This window comes from Gouania willdenowi, chromosome 15 (genome assembly GCF_900634775.1).
Source record: "Gouania willdenowi chromosome 15, fGouWil2.1, whole genome shotgun sequence".
Taxonomy (NCBI): domain Eukaryota; kingdom Metazoa; phylum Chordata; class Actinopteri; order Blenniiformes; family Gobiesocidae; genus Gouania; species Gouania willdenowi.
Genome location: NC_041058.1, coordinates 34377168 through 34399478, shown reverse-complemented (window position 1 = coordinate 34399478; position 22311 = coordinate 34377168). Strand labels below are relative to the sequence as shown.

The window sequence follows — 22311 nt, the reverse complement described above, 5'->3', positions numbered from 1 at the left end:
ATGTTTTTGGATTGTGGGAGGAAGCCGAAGTACCCGGAGAAAACCCACACAAGTACAGAGAGAACATGCAAACTCCACACAGAAAGGACTGGAATTTCCACCCGAAGGCCTGAATCCATGTGTCCTTACTGTGAGGCAGACGTGCTAACCACTATGCCTCCATGCTCCTCTATGTTGTCTTTTTGCATTTATAGTATTGTATACCTCGATTATTTTCTTCATTTTTATCTTTATGTTAAATATTCATCCTAATGATAGCTTCTCCACATTAGCTATAAGATTTATTTTCCAGAGTAAACACTATTTTCACTGTTAACAAGGTCTTTTTCCATCTTTTCCTAATTAATAATATATTTTATATTGATATTGTCATTTTTCAGTTAATTTCCTTATTTTCTCTTAACATGACAAAAAACTAACAAACAAACAAATAAACAGACATTTGCCATCACAAGATTAACTAGAACACATTCCCTGAAGATAATGCAAGTCAGGATGCAGGTGCTGACTGCTGCATTAGGTTAGCATTAGCATTACCCTAATGTTAGCAATAGCATTAATATTAGCATTAGCCTAGTGTCAGTATTAGTTTAACATTACCATTAGCCTAACGTTAGCATTAGCTTAGCATTAGGATTAACCTAGCATTAGCATTAACCTAGTGTTAGCATTAGCCTTGGCAATGTCGGATTTGTTTGGACTGCAATGATACGTTCATAAATTATTACATAAAATTTTCCACCGGGAGCTTTGCAGAACAGCTCAATGTTGACAGGTAGTCATGGTAAAATACGGTCGTGTAGAATTCTACAATGTGGATGGTAAAATGAAAAGTTAAAAAGGTAAATAGTTTAAAAAGTGTCAAATTAAAAACAAAGCTAATACATAGCAGAGTACCAGAAAATAGTTTGATACCAAACTTGGAATCGGTTACAAAATGCGGGAGAAGAAGAAGAAGACTAATAAAGTACAACAATTACAATAGTGAGGATGCTTAATTTATCCTGGCATCCTCACTAAGAACAGAAACACATACACCACTGTGACCAATAAACCCTTTCCTTTTATCATTTATGGATTTATCCTTATTAGTTTAGCATCATTGACCAGAATTCAGTGCGATTCATGTAATATGGGAGAAAATATTTTGTGTATGAAGGCTGCCTTTACACGGTTCAGAACCGGTTCCTACAAGTCCCCAGAGCAGAGCTACTGAGCGACCTGCTACACCCCAATACAGCAATGAAAACACCCTGAAAAACAGTAGCTGAGTTTAACTGAAACTCAGTAACACACTGAGAATGCTTCTGTTTCCCAGTTGTTACACAGCAAGCGGTCATCATGCCGGTGCTATGGTCATCACAATAACTCTTCATGTAATAGTTCTTCAGCTCCCACAATGGTAAACACAACCTTTGCGTGTTATATATGAACCAAAGGTGGTAGGTAGTGGAAACCCTTACCAAAAACTGGACATCTCACTCAGTACCTTAGACTCACACACTAACCCAGCTGGAGAAACACCCTGTAACAGTACCTCAGACTCCTCTGAGACCCAATACCACATTGGGGCTACTTCTGTCACAGATATTTAACTCCCAACTCAGTTCAAATGGCTCCTACCGAGACCCTATCCCACTAGAGCATACTCCCGCTACAGTTATCTTGTCCTGGCAGGCACGCCATTGCACCCATCTTCTACCTGTACCACACAGGCTCCTCTCCCTGCTGTAATCACTGCCCAATGTTGGAATCACTCATTTTGTGTGGATTTTAAGGAAAAATCCCAAATTACTCTTTAAATTTACAGTAAAAAAAAATACAGACTGTGTTCCAGCAACAAGACAAATCATATAAGAAATTTAGATCCTTCATCTCTTTGGTTTTTGGGTGAAAAAGGATATAAATTTTCCCACTAATTTCCCACCACAAATTCAGATTTTAATGAGTTCTTTATCTAGTCATTTAACAGGTAGGGCACAGATTTCCATCTGAAATGTTGAGAAGGAAACTTCTGCACTTCCCTCATTATCTGATGTATTTAGATTCCGGACGAGCCCCCAACTGTTGTGGTGGTTTTGAATTAAATGAGACAATGTCAAGTTGAAGGGTTGCTGGTCAAATGTGGACACAGGGTTAATTTGGTCAAAGGGTTTTGAGGCAGATCGGTCTGGGATTCAGAGGTTTCAGTGTGAGCGTCCCATGAATCTGTAGCTGTTCTGTGCTCTCAGGGTTTCATAGCTGCTGATAGCACTAGCCAAAACAATGACGGAGCCTCTGAGGAAAAGGCCTTGGTGTTATCAGTACGATAGTATCAGCCTGCTTAGGGCAGTTTGACCAGAACTGACCAGGAGAGATTATGTAATGTCATATCAGAATCAGTGTGAAGATCACGAGGAAGTCCTCAGTAAATGTTCTCCCTGAAAAGGATCCTGGAGCCCAAAAGTGGGAGAACTCATAGAGAACCATTGAATCCATTGTTGATGAGACTTCATCATGACACTGATCATTCACTTTGATTGACAGGACAGATGATCAGTGGTGCTGCCTTTTTACCACCTTTTTTTGAACAGGGACCAAAGAGTGGGCAAAGTTTGCCAGTGAATCTGCAGTTAGTGAAGGAGTGGATCAGAGCTGCAGCATCTACATCATAAAAGGAGATCACACCCCCCTCATAGTCCACAAACACACCCACCTTCTCAGGAACACAATTCAGATCAAGAATAACTGGCGGCCATTCACTTGCTTCATACTTATTTCCATCTCTGAGTATCACAACCCAGGAACCATTCTTAGCACGCAGAGTGAAGTGTCCTTTCCTTTTGATGGATTTTTTAACCACTCCTAAAGTCCAGTCAGTTTTTCCTTTAACCTGAACCTCAAAGTAAAATTTGCCTGAACTGAAACTCTGTTTTCCTAAAACATAGACACGAGGATCAAATCTCTCTTTGTTGTCTGGAACTTTCTTCCTCACATCACTGACGTCAACTTGTTTTCCATCATCAGATATGTTGAGGTTATTATGAGCTGTAAGAGGATCAAGAGTCACATCTACTGCAAACTGCTTCATCATCTTCAGCTCCTCCTTCTCCTTCATCCTCTTCATCTTCATCTCCTCCATCTTGTCACTGACTGTGTCTATCAGCTGAGCCCCAACTCTCAGCACAATGGCCTCATATGATGATAGACGGACAATGACGTCTGTCCAGTCCTTGGTGGCTGGAAGAAAAGAGTCAAAGTCCTGCAGGACGTGGAGGTTGTCTCCAGGATGCTGCGCCCTCTCAGATCTTCTCTGCGTCAACTCAGAGATTTCCTCCTCCAGGTCTTTGATCAAACCTTCAGCCTCTCTCCGTTTAGATTCCTGTTGCTCCTCTATCATCTCCATCATCTCCTTCAGGTCTCTCTGAAAAAGCTCCTTCAGAGCAGTGAACAGCTTCACACCTTCAGCTTCCTCTCTGTCTAAAGTAATCTTACTAATCCTTGCTAACTCTCTGATCTCCTCCAGCTTATCTCGTCTGTTCTGGATCGTCTGCTGAAGCTCCACCTTCCTTTCTTCAGACTCTTCTTTCAGAGAGCCAAACTGGTGACTGTTGTGCTCTGCCACACAACACTTCAAGCAGACACATGTCTGATCGTTCTTACAGAACATCTCCAGACGTTTGCTGTGCTTTGGACACATCCAGGTTTCCAGGTTCTCCACAGGCTCCACCAGCTGATGTCTTGTCAGGCCTGATGCTGTCAGGTGAGGCTCCAGATGAATCTCACAGTAGGAGATCCCACAGTCCAGGCAGGGCTTCAAGGCCTTCACTTCGGTTCCAGTGGAGACGTCACAGGGATCTTCTCCTGGTGCTGCTAATCCACGTCTGAACTGAGAAACCAGCTCAGAAACTGCACTGTTGAAGGCTAATTCAGGTCTTGTTGTGAACACCTGCTGACACATGGGACACGAGTAGCTGACACTGGTGTCCCAGCGTGGGCTGATGCATAATTTGCAGAAGTTGTGTCCACATGGTGTGGAGACTGGATCAGTGAGCACCTTCAGACAGATGGAGCACAGGAAGTGAAGTCCAGGTATCTGACTGATGGCAGCAGACATGTCGACACACTGAGGGACAGAGACAAGCAGCACATTAACAAGAGAATTTATCTTTTTTTTCTGCACATTTGTCTGCACATGCTGTCAAAGGTCAACACTGTATGTATTGTAATCTTTTTGTGACAGTAATGCTATTTTAGTATTGCAATTAAATAAATACATTTATTCTAATGCATAATTGTGACCATCACCAGCCCTCCGGGTACGAAACCCTTTACTAAAGTGAGAATATAAAAAGGGAGGGCAGTGTTACACCTAGGTGAGGGTGGAGGGAACAGGGAAGAGGGAGTCGGGGTAGGAAATAAAAGGGGTGGGGAAGAGTCGACTGTTTTTGGGTGAGAGTGAGATGTGATAGTTGTACATATTGTGTTGTGTAATCAGTTCAGCGAGTCTGGTGACAAGTGTGGAGAAATTGAAGCAGGTGACACAGCACCCAGCTTAAGTATAATGGTGGTGGCCATGAACAGAGGGAAGTAGTGAGTGGTTATACTGAGAACAGGTATTTGGGAAAAATCAACCAGTATTTAAAGTTTTGTTTATCACTTAATTCTCAAACTTGATGAAGAAAAATGTCTTGAATTTAAATTAGAGCTGAACTCACCTGCTCCTTCTTCTTCGTCTTCATCTTCTGTATAATTTTACGGCCGAAAGCAAACAATTGACGAGGCATTGTTATTGAGTGTTTGAAGTCTGGAGACTTAACTTGAGTTTTAGATCACAGCCCTTTGAGTTTCTCTAAGTCTGATGTCATAACTAGTTTGATGATGTCATAACTAGTTTGATGATGTCATAACTAGTTTGGAATGTGTTCTCTTTTCACACTCTGGAACTGCGAATGCGTGACCTGGGGGGGTCATAGGTCAGAGGGATATAAACGTAAACAAGCTTTTTCACTGTTTATATTTCTGCGTTTGTAATGTTGTTCTAGATATCGTTAGTGTTTTAATAGTGTTTATATGATTAATACTAGACGATTTCTGCGGAAATCATGAGAGGGGCTCTAGGGCGGTTGCCGGTTGGACGGTGAAGCATTAGCATTTTTATTAGCATTAGCATTATCCTAGCATTAACCTAGAGTGTACAGTAGAGTACATCTATAGAGGAATGATGTGCTTACACAAATGAAGTTATTGATATTTTATAATCATATTCTCATATTATCTCATTATCTTATATTTTAGATACTGGTATTCTCATTTTATTATTATTCATTTTGTATTTTCCCTTCAGAGATTAATAAAGTATTCCAAATTCAAAATATATTGTCATTGCTGTTATTATTAATGCTATATCATTAGTAAGGAACAACACATACCACTGCGTTTATTTGAATCGGCAAGAAACGATGTGACAAGTCATTGTTGCCAGATTGGGCTGTTTTTCTGTCAATAAATTTGAGAGTTTTTGTGTGTTTAGATTTCAAAACAGAATGTATATCTGACAACACTGCTGGTTGTACTAATCCTACATTTCTCATAAACAGTATGTTGTGACGTGTCATGCAACAATAGGCTTAAAGTGAAGCCTGTCAAGAAACAGGTTAGTTTTACCCTACTGATGATGTGTTGCTGCAATAGTAATCCTGCTCTGAATGTTTGAGATAAGTGGGCGTTGATGGCTTTCTGAAGAAGACCATGAATACAATCACTGAGTAAAGTATGGATTACTTTATTTAAAATATATAGTTTAAATGAATTTCCTAAAACATTTTTATTTTTGAAAAAAAAAAAAAAAAAAAGGATTTTTTTTTATCAGCAAATGCATTAAAAATAATTTAAAGTACTGTGAGATTTGGCAAAAGGAGAATTAAAAGACAAGAAATTCTGCATTGCATATAATATCCCTCACATCCTCCATCACTTACCAGGTGACATCAGACCATTCCTCCAGATTAGCTACTCTGGGCCTGAATTTAACTGCCTCTGTGGCTTTAAAGCATCCTTGTTGTGCTGCTTGTTCTCCTTCACTGAGTTCTAATCACTGCTGGTCACATAGAAAGTTTAAGTTTATAATCTATTGAAATGGTCCAACCTCTGTAACAAGCACTTCTATACTGTAGCTCTACCACCACTTCCTGGCTGTTTATAGATACTGCACTTACAAAATTTTTAACTGATAATATAAACTGCTTTGCTAACTTTATTAGCCACTACTTAGTAGCACAGGTGGCGGCCCCCTCCACCCCAAGCCCCACCATCCAGCCCCCCCAAGGGTACGGTATGTGATTGTGGTGCAAAAAGTGGGTGTTGTTGCGGAAGCCACCCCCAATCACCCACGCGCCGACACAAGACACCCCCCGACACCAGCACAGCCAGGACAGCGGGCCCCAAGCCACCAGCCCCACCCCGCCCGAGGCAGCGCGGTGCCACACTGAATCGTGGCCAGTCCCCGGGCAGATGGCGGGGGAGCGCGCCCCGAGACGCCAACCCCAAAGACCCACCCCCGGGACACCCCCACCCCGACACGACACCCATGGGGCCCGGCGCCCCCAGCCACAGACTAACCACCCCTGGTGCGGATCCGCCAGTACTGGAGCCTAGGCCGCGCCCCCACACACACCCACCCAGCACAACCCAGGGGAGGCCCCAGTACGGGCGAGGCCCCACAGCTCACCCTTATTGCATTTTTCTGTATTTTATTTGGGGCGGCTTAATCTATAAAAATATAGGGCGTGATGTGTGTTACCCGCGTATGTGTTTACCTGCCAGATTTCATTTGTACAAATGTCGCTGTTTTGACTGGTGGAGCTGAGCTGGTGAGAAAATGTGTAGATGTTAAACCTGTGTTAACTACTTAAATGTTCATGTGTGCAGTTTATATAGTCGATATTATGTCCGTGTTGTTAATGTTGTGGGTGTGTTTGTTTTATGTCGTTTCAGTTGATTACCTGGCTGGCAAACGACACGATTACTGTGCTAGTAATAGTTAGCGTTGCATGGAAATAAAACTGTTTGTCTGAGCTTGAGTGACACACTTTTGATCAGTTAAGCACACCCTTTATGATGGGAGTTAGTGGATTAAAAGTAGTTTGTCCAATAGAACCGTAGTGTGACCGTGTAAAGTTTGTTTTAATTCTTTTAAATAAAGCTCTTCTTTCAATATGTTCCTCCTGTGTTTCTTATTCTCAATTAACTGATATTGTGATGTGTAGTTCTCACTAAATAATAATATAAATAATAATAATTAGTATTATATTAATAGTATCATTAATATTATCATTCATATTTGTTATTATTATTATTATTATTATTAAAATGGGAGGGGCAAATGACCATATGTCCCAATGGTAACCAATGAGTGAAGGATTTTCTGTCTAATCACAGGTGATTTTACTTCAGAACTGTCTGTGGTTTCATCCAATGCGGTTGTTAGTTTCAGTCGGGGAGGCCAGACATTGAAATGCTAATCAATTAGAGCCATTTGCAGTGGGGGGTGCACGACCCCGCTAGTACGTTTCGAACAATTATTGGCAGAGGCGAACTCATGAACTGTTGATAACTGCCGATAATCAAGGGGAATTGTGGGACTTATTGGGCATTCACAGGGTCGATAATTTTGGTTTTCATGCAGTATCCTTTTCCAGGTCTCCTTTTCTTCTTGTTGCGCGGCAGCGCACTGACAGGACGTCTCAGGCAGTGACGTGCAGTCAGGGTAGGCAAGGTAGGCAGTGCCTACCCAAAGATGAATTGATATTTTGATTATTTGTTTTAATTATAATTTAATTATAAATGATTTATTTTTCAATTTCCGATAGCCTACAGTACCAGTAGGTTTGAAAGTGTCAGCATTTTGTGCTTTTCACAGCCCAAATGACTAAACATCGCTATTTCCTGTTATGGCAGAGATGCTGCACAGTCTCACTCCGCTGTAAGGCAGGAGGAGGAGCCACAACCCCTCACAAAAGCACGTTGCTGCTCTGCCTCTGGCCCCGTAGTGTGTTTTTATGTGTTTGCGCATGCACAGTCAGTTCTCCAAGATGAAAACCATTTACGTAAAAAGGCAGCTCTCTACGCGGCCTTTGGACGTAAACGTGCTATGTTAAATGCTATATGTAAGTTCACAGTGCGTTAGTGAATTGATATCATAAGGCTGCTGCTGCTACGTTCTCTAGCTAGTGGGCTGGATAACACTACAGGCAGGATGACAGCGCTAGAGACAAAAAAGAAACTTTCTTTTGAGAAAAAACAACAGCTTTTAAAAGACGGCAGACCAACACCTGAGCAACCAGACCTTCAGCAAAGGTAAGGTCAGAACATTGTTTGTATTTTATACAGTGAATAGTACAAAAGGAAGGATTGACTTTGTGGATGCTCCTCACTGAGGCTGTGCTGAGTTGTTGGCATTTTCTCCCTGTTTCTGTGTCTCCAACACAAACAACGGATGCGCTGCCGTATCATGAGATATATCTTGTTGGGAGAACATGGAGGTGTTACGTGCATGTAAACTTTGCACTGTTGTAATCCTCCTCTTTTGTTTTAGCAGGCTAATCAGCTGTGCTCACCTGGCCTCGTTAGCAGCCCTGCAGAGTATATAAGGGCTCAATGGCATCAACCTCTAATGCTCTGGAGAGAGCTGTGCTACGTGGTGGCCTTCACTTTTGTTTTGTTCTCGGTGTGGTGGTAAGGTGTAGGGTTAGGTAAGACGAGGTACCTCTTACATTTTACACACCTAGGAATTTTTATGTCTAGAAACACTGGTAAGTGGTTGGTGCCACCCCATGTACGTTTTGGCATCTTCTTTAGTTAGTTAGTCAGGATTTTTGTTTGTTCCTTTTCATATTGCATTAGTAGAGTTTGATAGGGCCTGGTTTGTTTTGTTTGTTTCATTTATTTGGCACAAACCTCCCAGCCCTCACCTTCCCCAACCGGGAAGAGTTTGTCCTTGTGTTAAGACGAATAAATTGTTAAAAACTGAACCGTCTTTGTTGTATTTGACCGTCTGTTGTTGTCCGGGTGCCCTTTGAGCACTCGGAGCGTAACAGAGGCTATATTAAATAATTGTTTACTTTTCTTTAATGGTGTTTTTAATTGGGTTTTTTCTTTTTTATTATTAGTTTTATAAATGAGATGACTTTGTTGTAAATTTTGCTATACAAATAAAGTTGAATTAACACTTGCCAGCAGAAACATATGAAATTTTCATTGGTGTTGACATTGGTGGTCTCGATTTGGAACGCCATGCCTCCCCAAACCTAGTGCTCACGGCATATCACTGATCTCAGGTAATTATAATAATAATAATAATAATAATAATAATAATAATAATAATAATATAAATAACAATAATAATAATAATACATTTTTTGTAATGCACTTTACATTTTATTCCAAATCTCAAAGTGCTACAGGATTAAAAAGAATAAATACAACACAACATATATTAAAAGACAGGACCAAAAGAGACAATAACTGTTAAAATAAGTTTCTGTAAAAAGGTGATATTTAAGTTTTTTCCTAAAAATGTCCACCGTTTGTGGGGCCCTGAGGTGGTCAGGGAGGGCGTTCCACATGCGGGGGGCAGCGGCTTCAAAGGCCCTCTCGCCCATTGTTTTGAGCCGTGTCCTGGGCGTGATCAGACGGTGCTGTTGGCCTGACCGGGTCCTGGTTGAGGTGTGTGGTGTGAGCAGTTCAGTGAGGTAAGTGGGGGTGCAGACAGTGATGGGTTTGCAGCAGGATCTTATATTCTATGCGGGACTGAATGGGGAGCCAGTGCAGTGTACGGAGGATGGGGGTGATGTGCTCATGTTTCCGCACCCTCATCAGGACCCTGGCAGCACTGTTCTGCACATACTGGAGCTTTTGCAGGCTCCTGCCAGGGATCCCGATGAGGAGTGTGTTACAGTAGTCCAGCCTGGAGGAGACAAAGGCGTGGACCAGCTTCTCTGCAGCAGGAAGGGAGAGGGAGGGGCGCAGTTTGGAAATATTACGGCGGTGAAAAAATGAAGTTTTGCAAATGGAGGTGACATGATTGTCAAAGGAGAGGTGCGGGTCAGATTTAACCCCCAGGTTTGTGACAGAGGGAGAGAGGGGAATGGTGTGTCCAGAAAATAAAGAGAACTTGGAAATGAATGGGAGATTTGAGATTGGTCTGTAATTTGACAATGGTTTAGGGTCCAAGGTGGGTTTTGTGAGGTGGGGTTTAATGAGAGCAGTTTTGAGGGAGGTTGGAACATGGCCAGTTTCTAAGTACAGGTTTATTATTTTGGTTATGAGGGGACTGATGGATTTGTTGTGAGTTTTAAGCAGAGGAGATGGGAGGGGATCGAGGTGGCAAGTGGATGGGCTAGATTTACTGATGATGTTCTCGACCTCCTGCTGCGTTGTGAGGGAGAATTGAGGTAGGTTTTGTGCGATGGGTGTTGTGGGCAGATCAAGTGATGTGCTATTAAGACATGGGAATGAGGAGCGGATATTATCAATTTTTGATGTGAAGTTATTAAGAAACCGGTTGCAATTTGTGTCTGTGTGGGTGTAGAATGAGGAGATCTGTGGTTTGAGAATGTGATTAATTGTGGAAAACAGTTTTTTGGAATGTATGTTGAAATCACCAATAACCAGAATATTTGAGTGTGCTGTGCAGAGTGAGTAAAGGAAATCGTGAGGGTCAGAGATGAAAGTTTGTTGTCTTTTGGGAGGGCGATAGATGAGGACTATTATTGCTAAAAAAGGTTTTTTGCAGCTAAAAACCAGACTTTCAAAGGAGCCCTTACTGGGCTCAGGCACGGGGAATATATCAATGCTGCTGCGATGTAAAACAGCAAGGCCCCCACCCCGACCAGTTGTACGAGCCTTATTGAGGTATTGGTATCAAGGTGGGCCGGCCGCAGACGGTGACGCGTCTGTTGCGCGACGGGACGTGATGCCGACCAGAGGGATGTGATGGAGCTGTGGTCGCCGCATTGGGACACAAAATACCGGCGCCCTGATCCCCTATGGATGTAACGAGGGCACCACGAAAGATCCAGTTTCTGCATGGAGGCCCGGTGGTTGTATTTGAGAGCCTGGTGATGCTGTGTCGAGGTGTCCGATCACAACATGATGCGTGGTGTGTTAACTGCTAGCAGAGATCCAGGCATGTAGCGGTTAATGACAGTGACATTGGCTACCACCACTAGCATAGCCGCTCCAAGCAAGTGGCCATTGGGCTTGCAAACCTTCGATAAGAGAGTCCAGGGGAGGCAAGCAGCACCAAAACAGCAGTCTACCCAAGGGTGAATTGATATTTTGATAATTTTTTTAAATTATAAATGATTTATTTTTCAATTTCCAATAGCCTACAGTACCTATAAGTTTGAAAGTGTCCACATTTTGTGCGTTTCATAGACAAAATGACTAAATATTGCTATTTCCTGGTACGGCTGCACAGTTACTTATTTACTAAAGCGTACACCGTATAAATGTATAAAATCATTTCAAATCATCAACAAACTTATTACATCAACAACAGGACCAAAAATCTCTCTCTCAATCATATGCAGTAGAGAAAAAAAGTTCCTTTAACTTTGATTTAAAAATGTTCACATGTGATGCTGACTTCAGCTCTGCTGCAGTTTGTTCCACTTCTTTGCAGCATAACAACTAAAAGCAGCATCACCATGGTTACTGTGAGCTCTGGGCTCCACTATCTGACCTGTGTCCATAGATCTGAGAGACCTGCTGGGTTCATACCTGACTAACATCTCACTGATGTATTCTGGACCAAACCCATTCACACATTTATAACCAGCAGCAGAACTTTACAGTCTCCTCTGAGGCTGACTGGGAGCCAGTGTAAAGACTTTAAAACTGGACTAATGTGTTCTAATCTCTTTGTTCTGGTTCAGACCTGAGCTGCAGCATTCTGAACCAGCTGTAGATGTTTGATGAAGACCATTACAATAGTCCAGTCTGCTGGAGATAAAAGCATGGACCAGTTTCTCCTGATCTTTCTGAGTCATTAAACCTTTCACTCTGGAGATGTTCTTTAGGTGGTAGAAGATGTTTTTGTGATAGATTTGATCTGATGCTGAATGTCAGATCTGAGTCAATCAGAACACCAAGGTTTTTGACTTGGTCTTTAGCTTTTAAAGATCCAGACTCAGATACTTGCTGACAGCAGTCCTCTTTTCCTTGTTACCAAAGACAATCACCTCCATCTTGTCATGGTTTAGTTGAAGGAAGTTTTCACTCATCCAGCAGTTTATTTTTTCTAAACAGTCACACAACACCTCAATGGGACCATAGTCATCTGGGTTCAGTGATAGATATAGTTGTGTGTCATCTGCGTAGCTCTGATAATCAACCTTACAGTTGTGTAAAATGTGTCCTAAAGGAAGCATATAAAGGCTAAACAGAAGAGGTCCAAGAACAGAGCCCTGAGGAACCCCACAGGACATTGGTAATCTGTCAGATTCAAAGTTTACAATGCTTACAAAATAACTTTGCTCCTCCAAGTAGAACTTAAACCATTGCATTACTTTTCCATTTAGTCCAAACCAATGTTTGTAATCTGTGCAACAAAATTGTATGATCTACAGTGTCAAATGCAGCAGTTTGATCCAACAGAATGAGAACAGATACTTTTCCTGAATCAGTGTTCAACCTTATGTCATCACTTGGTTGAAGACCACCTTCTCAGTGATCTTGGCCATGAATGGAAGGTTCTGATTGGTCTATAGTTAGCCAGTATATAGGCATCCAGTGTTCTCTTTTTAACAGAGGTTTCACAGCAGCTACTTTCAGGGATTTTGGTACGGTGCCTGATTGGAATGAGCAGTTAATTATCTGACACTAATCAGTGACAATTGACTTTACAACAGTTTTAAAGAAGTTTGAGGGTATTGTGTCAAAGCAACACGTTGATGAATTCAGCTGCTGAACAGTTTCCTCTATTGTTTTTGGGTTCACTGTAATAAACTCTAACATTGTAGTTGACTCCTCCCTCAGTGGTTGAAGCTGTTCAAGCTATTTGTTATTTTGCTGTTTGTTCTGATGTTTGACCTTATTGATTGTATTTTTTCATTGAAATATACAGCAAATTCATTGAATTTTCCAGTCCACAGTAATTCAGGGGATTTTTAGTATCCATTGTGAGACTGTAGGTGGGTCATGTTTCAACCAGCAGATTGTTATCATTTTTCTTGCTGTCATTAGCAGGAGATGCAGCAAAAACCTGTAGGCCTGGGACAGATCATCAGGGAATATGTCCAGTAAAAACATCAAAGGGTCTCAGGAAAGGTTTGCTTTAAGAAGCTAATCTATTAGTCCTTTAACTTCAGTCCAAAAGTGATGCAAAATGGGGCAGTCCCAAAATATGTGTGTTTTGATCACCCACAAGTCCACAATTTCTCCAGCACATACCATTACCTCAGCTCCCACAACGCAAAGACTCCAGTGGAGTCCTGAAAAATTCGATTTAGTTTTCCAGTCAAACTCCTTCCACATTTGACTCCCCACCCCCTTATGACAACCAGAGCAAACATTTCCCCAAGTATCATCATCAAATATCATATTCAGCTCCATTTCCATTGTTTTATATGTTGTGTATTATCAGATACATCCATCAACATTTTGTGATAAATTAAAGACACTTGTTTTTTCATTACACCATTGTTTTCAATTAGATGAATGAAATGTTTTACTATGTTTGTTGGTTCTCTTCTGAGCTGATAACTCAATATTTATACAAAAAAATACACTAAAATGACAACAGAAATGCACAAAATTACACTAAAAATAACACAAAAATAAACAAAATGACTCCAGAATCACACTACAATGGCAACAAAAAATTATAATTATACAAAAATGCAAAAAATGCAATGTTGTTTATTATTGTATTCTAGTTACTGGATTGTCATTATGTTTTGTCATTGCTAATATTATTATTATTATTATTATTGTTTAATTGTACTACTAATTACCATTGTGGCTCCGAAATGACGACACAGGCACGGCTTCTCAAAGACGGGCGCTTTACTTGGGTGAATGAACGCCGTGAAAACTACAGGACATGAAGTACATACAAACTTTAGACACATAACTTGGTCACGGGTAACACATGTATTAAATAAAATAAAATAAAATAAACTACCTCGTGGCCGCCTGTCACTCCGAAGGTTCTTGGGCAGATAGTCTTAACAGTCTTGTGCATTCTAAATTGACATACAATAATTAGAACAGTAGCTTACACATTTACAGAAAAATTCAAAACAATAGTCTCAAAATACCATGTGCAGCTGTCCTCGCTGCTGCAGGTTGCTCAATCAAAGTCTCTTGCATTTCCGGGTGAATGCAGGTCTCAGCCTCTTATACTAAACTAAAACCTCGCGATAATAAAGGGTGTATCACAAAATAAATAAAATTTTACTTCATAGCTAAATAAATATATCTTATTAGAAAATACAACATATTGTTACAGTATAAATTATAATAATTTTCAACAAAAAAATATTTAGCCTTTGAAACAAGAATTAATAATGTCTTTAAGTGCAAAGTAATTTCAACGACACTTACACTCCCACTAAAATCACTCATTTCCTTTCAGTGTGATTTTCTAAGAAGTGTCCTGGTTAGAGTCTAAATCTATTTTCCTGTGTGTCAGCCTCAAGTAGAGTCACGACTTTGTGAATAGGTCTTTCAAGGTATATTAGTCTCGTTATTGGTTTCCTATTGTCAAAGGTGGTCTCACTGGTCTTCAGTTTAACTTTTCAAACTTTGCCGTCCGTGCTTTCCAAAGTTTCTATCACTCGAGCTAGTTTCCATTTACATCTTGGAGCGTTGTCATCCTGTAGTATAACAATATCATTTACTTGAAGGTTTCTTGAAACTTTTTGCCATTTCTGTCGCTGTTGGAGATTCAACAGATATTCTCGCCTCCATCTTTTCCAAAATTCATTTGCTAGAAACTGTACTTTTCTCCATCTTTTGCGCAAGTACAAGTCTTCGTTGCAAAACTGTCCTGGAGGGGGAAGAATAACGGAAGATTTCATCGTCAATATGTGACTGGGAGTTAGTGGTTCTGGACCCATGGGATCATTAAGATACTCAACACTTAATGGTCTGCTATTGATAATTGCCATTGTCTCATAAAAAAGTGTTCTTAGACTAGTTGTGTCGAGTCTGTTTGAGGACTTGTCAAGCATTGCTGTTAGTATGCTCCGTACTGTTCGAATTTGGCGTTCCCAGATGCCTCCCATGTGGCTTGCTGCTGGCACGTTCATCACAAATTCGCAACCCATGGCTCTTTGTGGTTCTTGATCCATCTCTTTCATTAACTCTGCTAATTCTCTTTTAGCACCCACGAAGTTTGTCCCTTGGTCGCACCTCAACTGTCGGACAGGACCTCTTATGGCGATCAGAGTTCGAAGGGCATTCATAAAGGCATCTGTTGATAAGTCATCGAGTGTTTCAATATGCACAGCTCGCAAACATAGACATGTGAACAACAATCCATATCTTTTAACTTCTTTTCTTCCTTCCTTTACTATGAAAGGGCCGAAGCAGTCGACACCACAGTAGGTAAAAGGAGGAGCTGTTTCTGTACTTACTTCTGGCAAATCAGCCATCTGTTGGACATTTGTAGCCTTTCTGTATTTTCTACACTTAACACAGTGGTAGATGTGCGAAGAAACAACATTTCCACATCCTAAGATCCATATCCCATTTGCACGCAATTCATTCGTAGTCATCCCTCTTCCTTGGTGATGCACACGCTCATGGTAGTGTTTAACGAGTAGGGCTGACACGTGAGATTCTTTGGGAAGAATTGCGGGATGTTTTACGTCATAGTGTAAGGCTGATTGGGATAATCTTCCTCCCACCCTGAGAACATCTGACTTGTCCAGAAAAACGTTCAGTCGTTTTAGTCTGTTGTGCTTATGTAGAGAATTTTCCTTTTGAGATCTGATTTTCTGTATTTCCTCAGGGAAGGCTTCTCTTTGCACTAGCTTGATAATAAACATTTCTGCATTCTTTCTCTTTTCAAGATCTGTGACTTTGTTCTTTGTTGGATACCTTTATATTCTTTGATGAACCCTTTGAGTCTAGCGATGGCCTTTACTGCTCTTGACCAATTGGAAAACTTCTTTAAACGCTCTAGCACTGGGTTTGCTTCCTTTGACTGCATAGTGTGGGTGTGACATTTACGGAGTTCAGGATCCATTTCTTCGATCTCTCCCACCATTTCCTCTTTAACTGGAAGATCTCGTTTCCAAAGGAAATCAGGGCCCTTTAACCAGTTTGATTCTTTCAGCTGAATTGCGCTTAGACCTCTTGAGGCATGATCAGCCGGGTTTTTTTCTGAGCTGACGTGCTGCCATTTTTCAGGACTTGTGCTTTGTCTTATTCGTTGGATTCGATTAGCGACGAATGTGTGGAATCTTTTGGCATCGTTGCATATGTATGCCAATACAACTTGTGAATCAGACCAATAATATTCTTTGAGATTTTTGATTTCCAGTTCTCGTTTGATCACATCTGCGTTGCGGACAGACGTCACGGCCGATGACAGTTCGAGTCTTGGAATGGTTGTTTGTTTAGTGGGTGTAACTCTCGCTTTACCCATGACGAGTGTACAACTGATATGTCCTTCTTTACCTATTGTTCTGAGGTATGAACATGCACCATAACCTTCGAGGCTTGCATCTGAGAAGTTATGTAATTCATACTGTGCAACATTGAAGTCTTGTGAGTAGCTTCGTGGAATCTTCAGAGCTGCCAGTTGAGGCAGGTCTCTCAACCATGCTTCCCACCGTGGTAAGATGTGGTCCGGGAGATTGTCGTCCCAACTGACTTTGTCTTTGCACAACGTCTGGAGTATTTGCTTTCCAATCAATATGAACGGGGCGACGAACCCAAGGGGGTCATAGACTGATGCAACTGTCGAGAGCACCCCTCTCCTTGTCAACGGGTTGTCTTTGACTTGGACTCTGAATTGGAATTCATCTGCCTCGATACACCATTGTACCCCGAGTGCACGTTCAATGTGGGGTTCTCCAAGAGCCATGTCGTGGTCTCTGGTTTGAACTTGTTCTTCTTGGGGAATTGCCTCGAGCACTTCTTTATTGTTTGACACAAACTTATGCAAATGGAGTTGACCTGTTTTGCAAAGTTCTCTTGACTCTTTGACCAACTTTATGGCTTCGGCTGTTGACGTTACGCTAGCAAGTCCATCGTCAACGTAAAAGCCTCTTTGGATGAACTTGACAGTCTCCTTGCTGAACTTGTCTTTGCCTTGAGATGCGAGATGTTTGAGTCCGAAGTTACAACATCCGGGAGAGGAAGCTGCCCCGAAAAGGTGTACTTTCATCCTGTAAACTGAAGGATCGGAGTTCAAATCGCCTTTGTCCCACCAGAGAAATCTCAGGTAGTCCTGATGTTCCTTGACAACATGGAATTGGTGGAACATTCTCTCCACGTCACACATGAAGGCGATGGGACCCATTCTGAATCGGCATAACACTCCGACCAGTGCATTGGTGAGGTCTGGTCCAGTCAGAAGGTGATCGTTGAGAGATGTTTCGTGGAAGCGGGCAGAACAGTCAAAAACCACACGAATCCTTTCTGGCTTATGGGGGTGGTAAACCCCATGGTGAGGGATGTACCAAGCCGTCTTGTTGTCCAGCTCTTGTACCGGAGCCTTTTCTGCATCTCCGCGGGTTATGATGTCATCCATGAATTTGGCATAATCCTTGTAATATTTCTCATCCTTTGTGAGTCTACGTTTCAATGAAGACAATCTGTGTTCAGCGTATTTTTTATTGTTTGGGAGATTCGGATTGTCTGTTTTGAATGGTAGTGGGAGTTCGTAGTGACCGTTTTCCTTTTGTCTAATGCCTTTAGTCACCTTTGACATGAACAAAATGTCTTCCTGAGAGATTGGATTGTCGTCTGTAGCGTGTTCAGAGAAATCAGATTCCAGAGCCTTTATCACATCAATCGGACTGACTTCCTTTACTTGAGTTCTGCATACAAAGTGCACTTCTTGCTTGAGTTCAATTGCTGGCGGTGACACAGGAGTTACTTCACACACAATGATTCTGTGACTTGTGCCGATGACATCATTGTGATTTTGGACTTGAGATGAGCAACCGACTATGCTCCAGCCAAGATCAGTTAGCTGTGCATAGGGTTGGTTTTCTTTGCCTGCGAGAACTTCTCTTGGTAGAAGGGCTTGTTGACAGTTATAGCCGATAAGCAAACCAACTTCACATTCGAGCATTGGTGGTAACTTATCTGCTAGCCTTTCTAGATAGGGCCACTTTAAAGCGGTTTCAAACGTCGGGATATGTGACCTATTGACTGGGATAAACTCTCTTGTAAAAACTGGCGGTAATATGATCTTCTTTCCACACTTATATCCTCTGACTTGAAGGTTTACCAGCTTCTCACATGGTATGACTGTTGACTTGGTGGACATAGTTGATAGCCGCAGACTGGCTTTACTTTTATCCGTGTTGAGATCTTGGGCTACTTCATCCAAAATGAAGGATGTATCGCTCTGTGAGTCAAGGAGCGCATACACTAAAACTTCTTTATCTGGGTAGTTTGTGGATGAGACCCAGACAGGTAGTATAGAGGATGTTAACGTGCTTGAGATTTGTTGAGTTACCCTGTTAGAGATTGCAGTTGACAATTTATCTTCTTCCTTTGTGTCTTTGTCTTGAGAGTTATGCTCACTCTTTGCAGGTGCTGTCCTTTTATGTTCCATGAACTTGTCGTCATGCAGACATGTAGGATGCTTTCTTTGACATTTATCACATGTGCTCCTTTTATTGCACTTCTTTGAATGATGTCCAGTCTTTAAACATCCAAAACACAGCCTTTCTGTCTGTACAAATTTGACACGATCTTGAACTGGTTTTTCTGTGAACTTGAAACATTTATCAAGTGTATGACCATTCCTTTTGCAGAAGAGACAAATTATTGTATTTGTGTGACCTGAGCTTGTTGTTAGCGTTTTTGCGTGAATGACTTGACTGCGTGAATGTCTGGGTTAATTCGTGTCCAAACATTTAAGTGCTTGCATTGAGGCTATGGGATCGCACGCTAAGTCAGCTTCCATGGACACAAACTCCACAAACACATGGAAGGATGGATACTCGCCATTATTTGTTTGTCTTATTTTCATGGCGGTGCGGTTCCACCTTGTGGTCAACCAATCTGGAAGTTTCAACAAGAGTCTCTGAATTTCCATACAATCATTTAGAACTTCTAATGTTTTAATGTGTGGCATTGCAGCTTCGCAGCTTACAAGAAAGTCAGCAAATTCCCTCAACTCGCTGCCCTCTTTGTAACTTATTTTAGGCCAACCGTGAAGCCTGTCTCTGAAACATTTTCCTATAATAAATAGATCTCCAAAACGCTTTTCTAGCAATTTCCAAGCTGAATCGTACGCTTCATCTGTACCTACTAGGAGAAATCCTTCAACTGATCTTTTTGCAGGTCCACCGAGATATTTCCTGAGATAGTAAAGTCTCTCATTCTTGGGAATGTTCTTTCTTTCAATCAAGGTTTCAAATGACAACTGCCAGTCTTTGAACTTTAGTGGGTCTCCTGTGAACAATGCAGGTTCTGGAGTTGGAAGACGATTTGCACTTATTGCTTCTGCTAGTATGCCAACTAGATCAGAATTTGGCTGTGGTTGGGTTACGACTGCTTGGACTTGTGTGGTTTGAGGGATGAATGGTGGAGTTGATGCTTTGAGTGGTTGACTTGTGGCCTTTGCTTGTATGATGCGCGTTGCTTGAGTTTCACTCACTGCTTTAATACTGTGTAACAGACTTTGACTTTCAGCAGTACTTTCAGCTTCATCATAGACCTTTACGCGAGCTTTGGCAGCGTTCAATTTTTTTACTTCTTCCAAGCGTGCGATCTTTCTACGCTGTTCTTCCATTGCTTGCTGCCTTTCCAAATTTTCACGTTCCAGTTTCTGTAGCTCAGCCGTTTGATTTTCTTGCTCTTCCATTATTGCTAATATTTCTTTAGATGCAGCTGCTTCAGCTTCTGCTTCCATTCTTTTGATTGTTGGAGAGTGTGATTGTCCTGAACTACCTTTGGATCTTTGTGATTTTGACCTAGATTTAGAACTTTCAGATCCTAAGCATGACCCAACATCTGGCCACGGCTCTTCATCGTCCTCAATGTTTCCTTCTAACCATTTCTCAGCTTTTTTAACTATAAATGCGGAAAGTGACGTGCATGCATCGACTTTACGCCTTATGTCTGCTTCAGGAGACTGTATTTGACGAATCTGGTCATAAACGATTTGCACATCTTTGCAAGTGCCGATTACATTGTTAATCAAATCTTTAAGCTCACTTTCAGAGGCTTCCTTTCTAAGCATCACTTTGCTCAATCTTGCTTCATATCTCCATTTTTCAAAAACAACTGCATACTTGTGTTGAAGGCTTTTAAGCTTATCCGCTTGAAGGGCTTTACCCTTTTCAGTTAGTGTTCTTACTCTTTCACCTTTACGAACAGTTTGTTGTTATGCAGTTTGCTCATCGTCATGTTCTACAACTTCAGTAAGTGGTACAGTATAGGCCTCTTCTTTATCTTTGTCACTCATTTTTAAAGTTGGTTAAATGTAAATCAACACACTGTTCTTGAATTTTAAATTACTTCTTCAAATTAGCATATTTGTAATTTATGAACCTTTTTCCTTTTTTTTTTTTTTTTTTTTTTTAAAACTTAAGATGCAGTTTTGACCCTAAACAAAATGCACAAACTCTTCATAATTCAATGATGCATCACTTTGAGGTACAGTAGAAATAAATTAACTTTTGACAAATAAGCTATAGGAACTTATAGTGGTCTTTTAAACTTGACTTAAACCACTCTTATTTTGCTTTAGCACTGTCCTTTCTTCATTTCCACTTCACTCATTCTTAATAACTTCACTGATGGCTTGCTTGGTTGCTTGTGTGACATGAGCTTTGGTAATGGCGCCCTCTACTGTTGCACCACGGTACCTTCGCCCACGGCATCTGCTGTCGTCTTTACAAGCTTCTCACCGGCGCTGGGCTGGAGAGTTTTCACTGTGGCTCCGAAATGACGACACAGGCACGGCTTCTCAAAGACGGGCGCTTTACTTGGGTGAATGAACGCCGTGAAAACTACAGGACATGAAGTACATACAAACTTTAGACACATAACTTGGTCACGGGTAACACATGTACTAAATAAAATAAAATAAAATAAACTACCTCGTGGCCGCCTGTCACTCCGAAGGTTCTTGGGCAGATAGTCTTAACAGTCTTGTGCATTCTAAATTGACATACAATAATTAGAACAGTAGCTTACACATTTACAGAAAAATTCAAAACAATAGTCTCAAAATACCATGTGCAGCTGTCCTCGCTGCTGCAGGTTGCTCAATCAAAGTCTCTTGCATTTCCGGGTGAATGCAGGTCTCAGCCTCTTATACTAAACTAAAACCTCGCGATAATAAAGGGTGTATCACAAAATAAATAAAATTTTACTTCATAGCTAAATAAATATATCTTATTAGAAAATACAACATATTGTTACAGTATAAATTATAATAATTTTCAACAAAAAATATTTAGCCTTTGAAACAAAAATTAATAATGTCTTTAAGTGCAAAGTAATTTCAACGACACTTACAACCATTATATTCTCATATTCTTTTTTATTATTTTATACAACAATTAATGGTATTTTCATTGTATTGTTAGTATTGCTATATTATCATTATATTACTTTATCACTATTTAATATTGTTTATTAGTAATATAGTTTTTTTTATCATATTATAATTACTAGATTCTGATTTTTAAATTTCTTTAGTAATTACGTTTTGATTTTGAAATCAACACAAATTAGACCAAACGAGACATGAGAGGGAGGAGCATCTGAGCAGCACGCCCACTGATACTACATACTTTTACGACTAAAAACTAACCCACTAACAAACTAACCTCTAACATGGTGTGGGGTGGGAATCCAGCTGCTAAAGGACTCACTCAGTGTGTTCCTGTGTGCCAGTCCCAACCCTGGATAAATGGAGAGGGGCATCTTTAGTGTAAAACCCACCACTTTTCTGTGTCTCTTCTCTATGGTCGTATGTTGGACGTACATGACATGTTTACATGTAATGAATTTTGTGTTTTTCTTTGCCCAGGTAGGGTCTAAAGACAAGGGATGATCTGGTGCATTTATTATCCATTTACCTAAGTCCAGCAAACATTGGTGCACCTTTATCTATATATCATG

At 40.9% G+C, this 22311-nt stretch overlaps 2 protein-coding genes across 6 annotated transcripts; both read right to left on the bottom strand.

Moving 5' to 3' along the window:
- Positions 1-1658: 1658 nt before the first annotated feature.
- LOC114476538 (E3 ubiquitin-protein ligase TRIM21-like) lies at positions 1659-4788 on the bottom strand. The gene is made up of 2 exons (XM_028468141.1): positions 4698-4788; positions 1659-4105 (listed from the first exon to the last, which is right to left on the bottom strand). Exons 1-2 carry the CDS (start codon positions 4764-4766, stop codon positions 2507-2509), a joined length of 1668 nt encoding a protein of 555 aa, XP_028323942.1. The 5' UTR covers positions 4767-4788; the 3' UTR covers positions 1659-2506.
- Positions 4789-14000: 9212 nt separating this feature from the next.
- Positions 14001-21697, bottom strand: LOC114476536 (uncharacterized). 5 transcript variants are annotated; one of them, XR_003675605.1, is made up of 5 exons: positions 21418-21697; positions 21282-21342; positions 21048-21191; positions 14168-14228; positions 14001-14077 (listed from the first exon to the last, which is right to left on the bottom strand). XR_003675605.1 is itself a non-coding variant. In XM_028468138.1 (3 exons), exon 1 carries the CDS (start codon positions 18782-18784, stop codon positions 16019-16021), a length of 2766 nt encoding a protein of 921 aa, XP_028323939.1. In that variant the 5' UTR covers positions 18785-20975; the 3' UTR covers positions 14001-14077; positions 14168-14228; positions 14304-16018. The 5 variants fall into 5 exon arrangements, 2 of the variants coding, with proteins under 2 accessions (XP_028323939.1, XP_028323938.1); XR_003675603.1 differs by having other exon boundaries at positions 21282-21697; XR_003675604.1 differs by having other exon boundaries at positions 21090-21191; positions 21282-21697.
- Between the last annotated feature and the right edge of the window lie 614 nt (positions 21698-22311).

What these genes read in the sequence shown, in the direction of transcription:
- LOC114476536 (XM_028468137.1), bottom strand. Translation starts at nt 18,784, where the DNA reads ATGGAACATAAAAGGACAGCACCTGCAAAGAGTGAGCATAACTCTCAA.
- LOC114476538 (XM_028468141.1), bottom strand. Translation starts at nt 4,766, where the DNA reads ATGCCTCGTCAATTGTTTGCTTTCGGCCGTAAAATTATACAGAAGATG. An exon ending in AGACGAAGAAGAAGGAGCAG is followed by an intron (nt 4,106 to 4,697) that starts GTGAGTTCAGCT and finishes TCTGTCCCTCAG; the next exon opens with TGTGTCGACATGTCTGCTGC.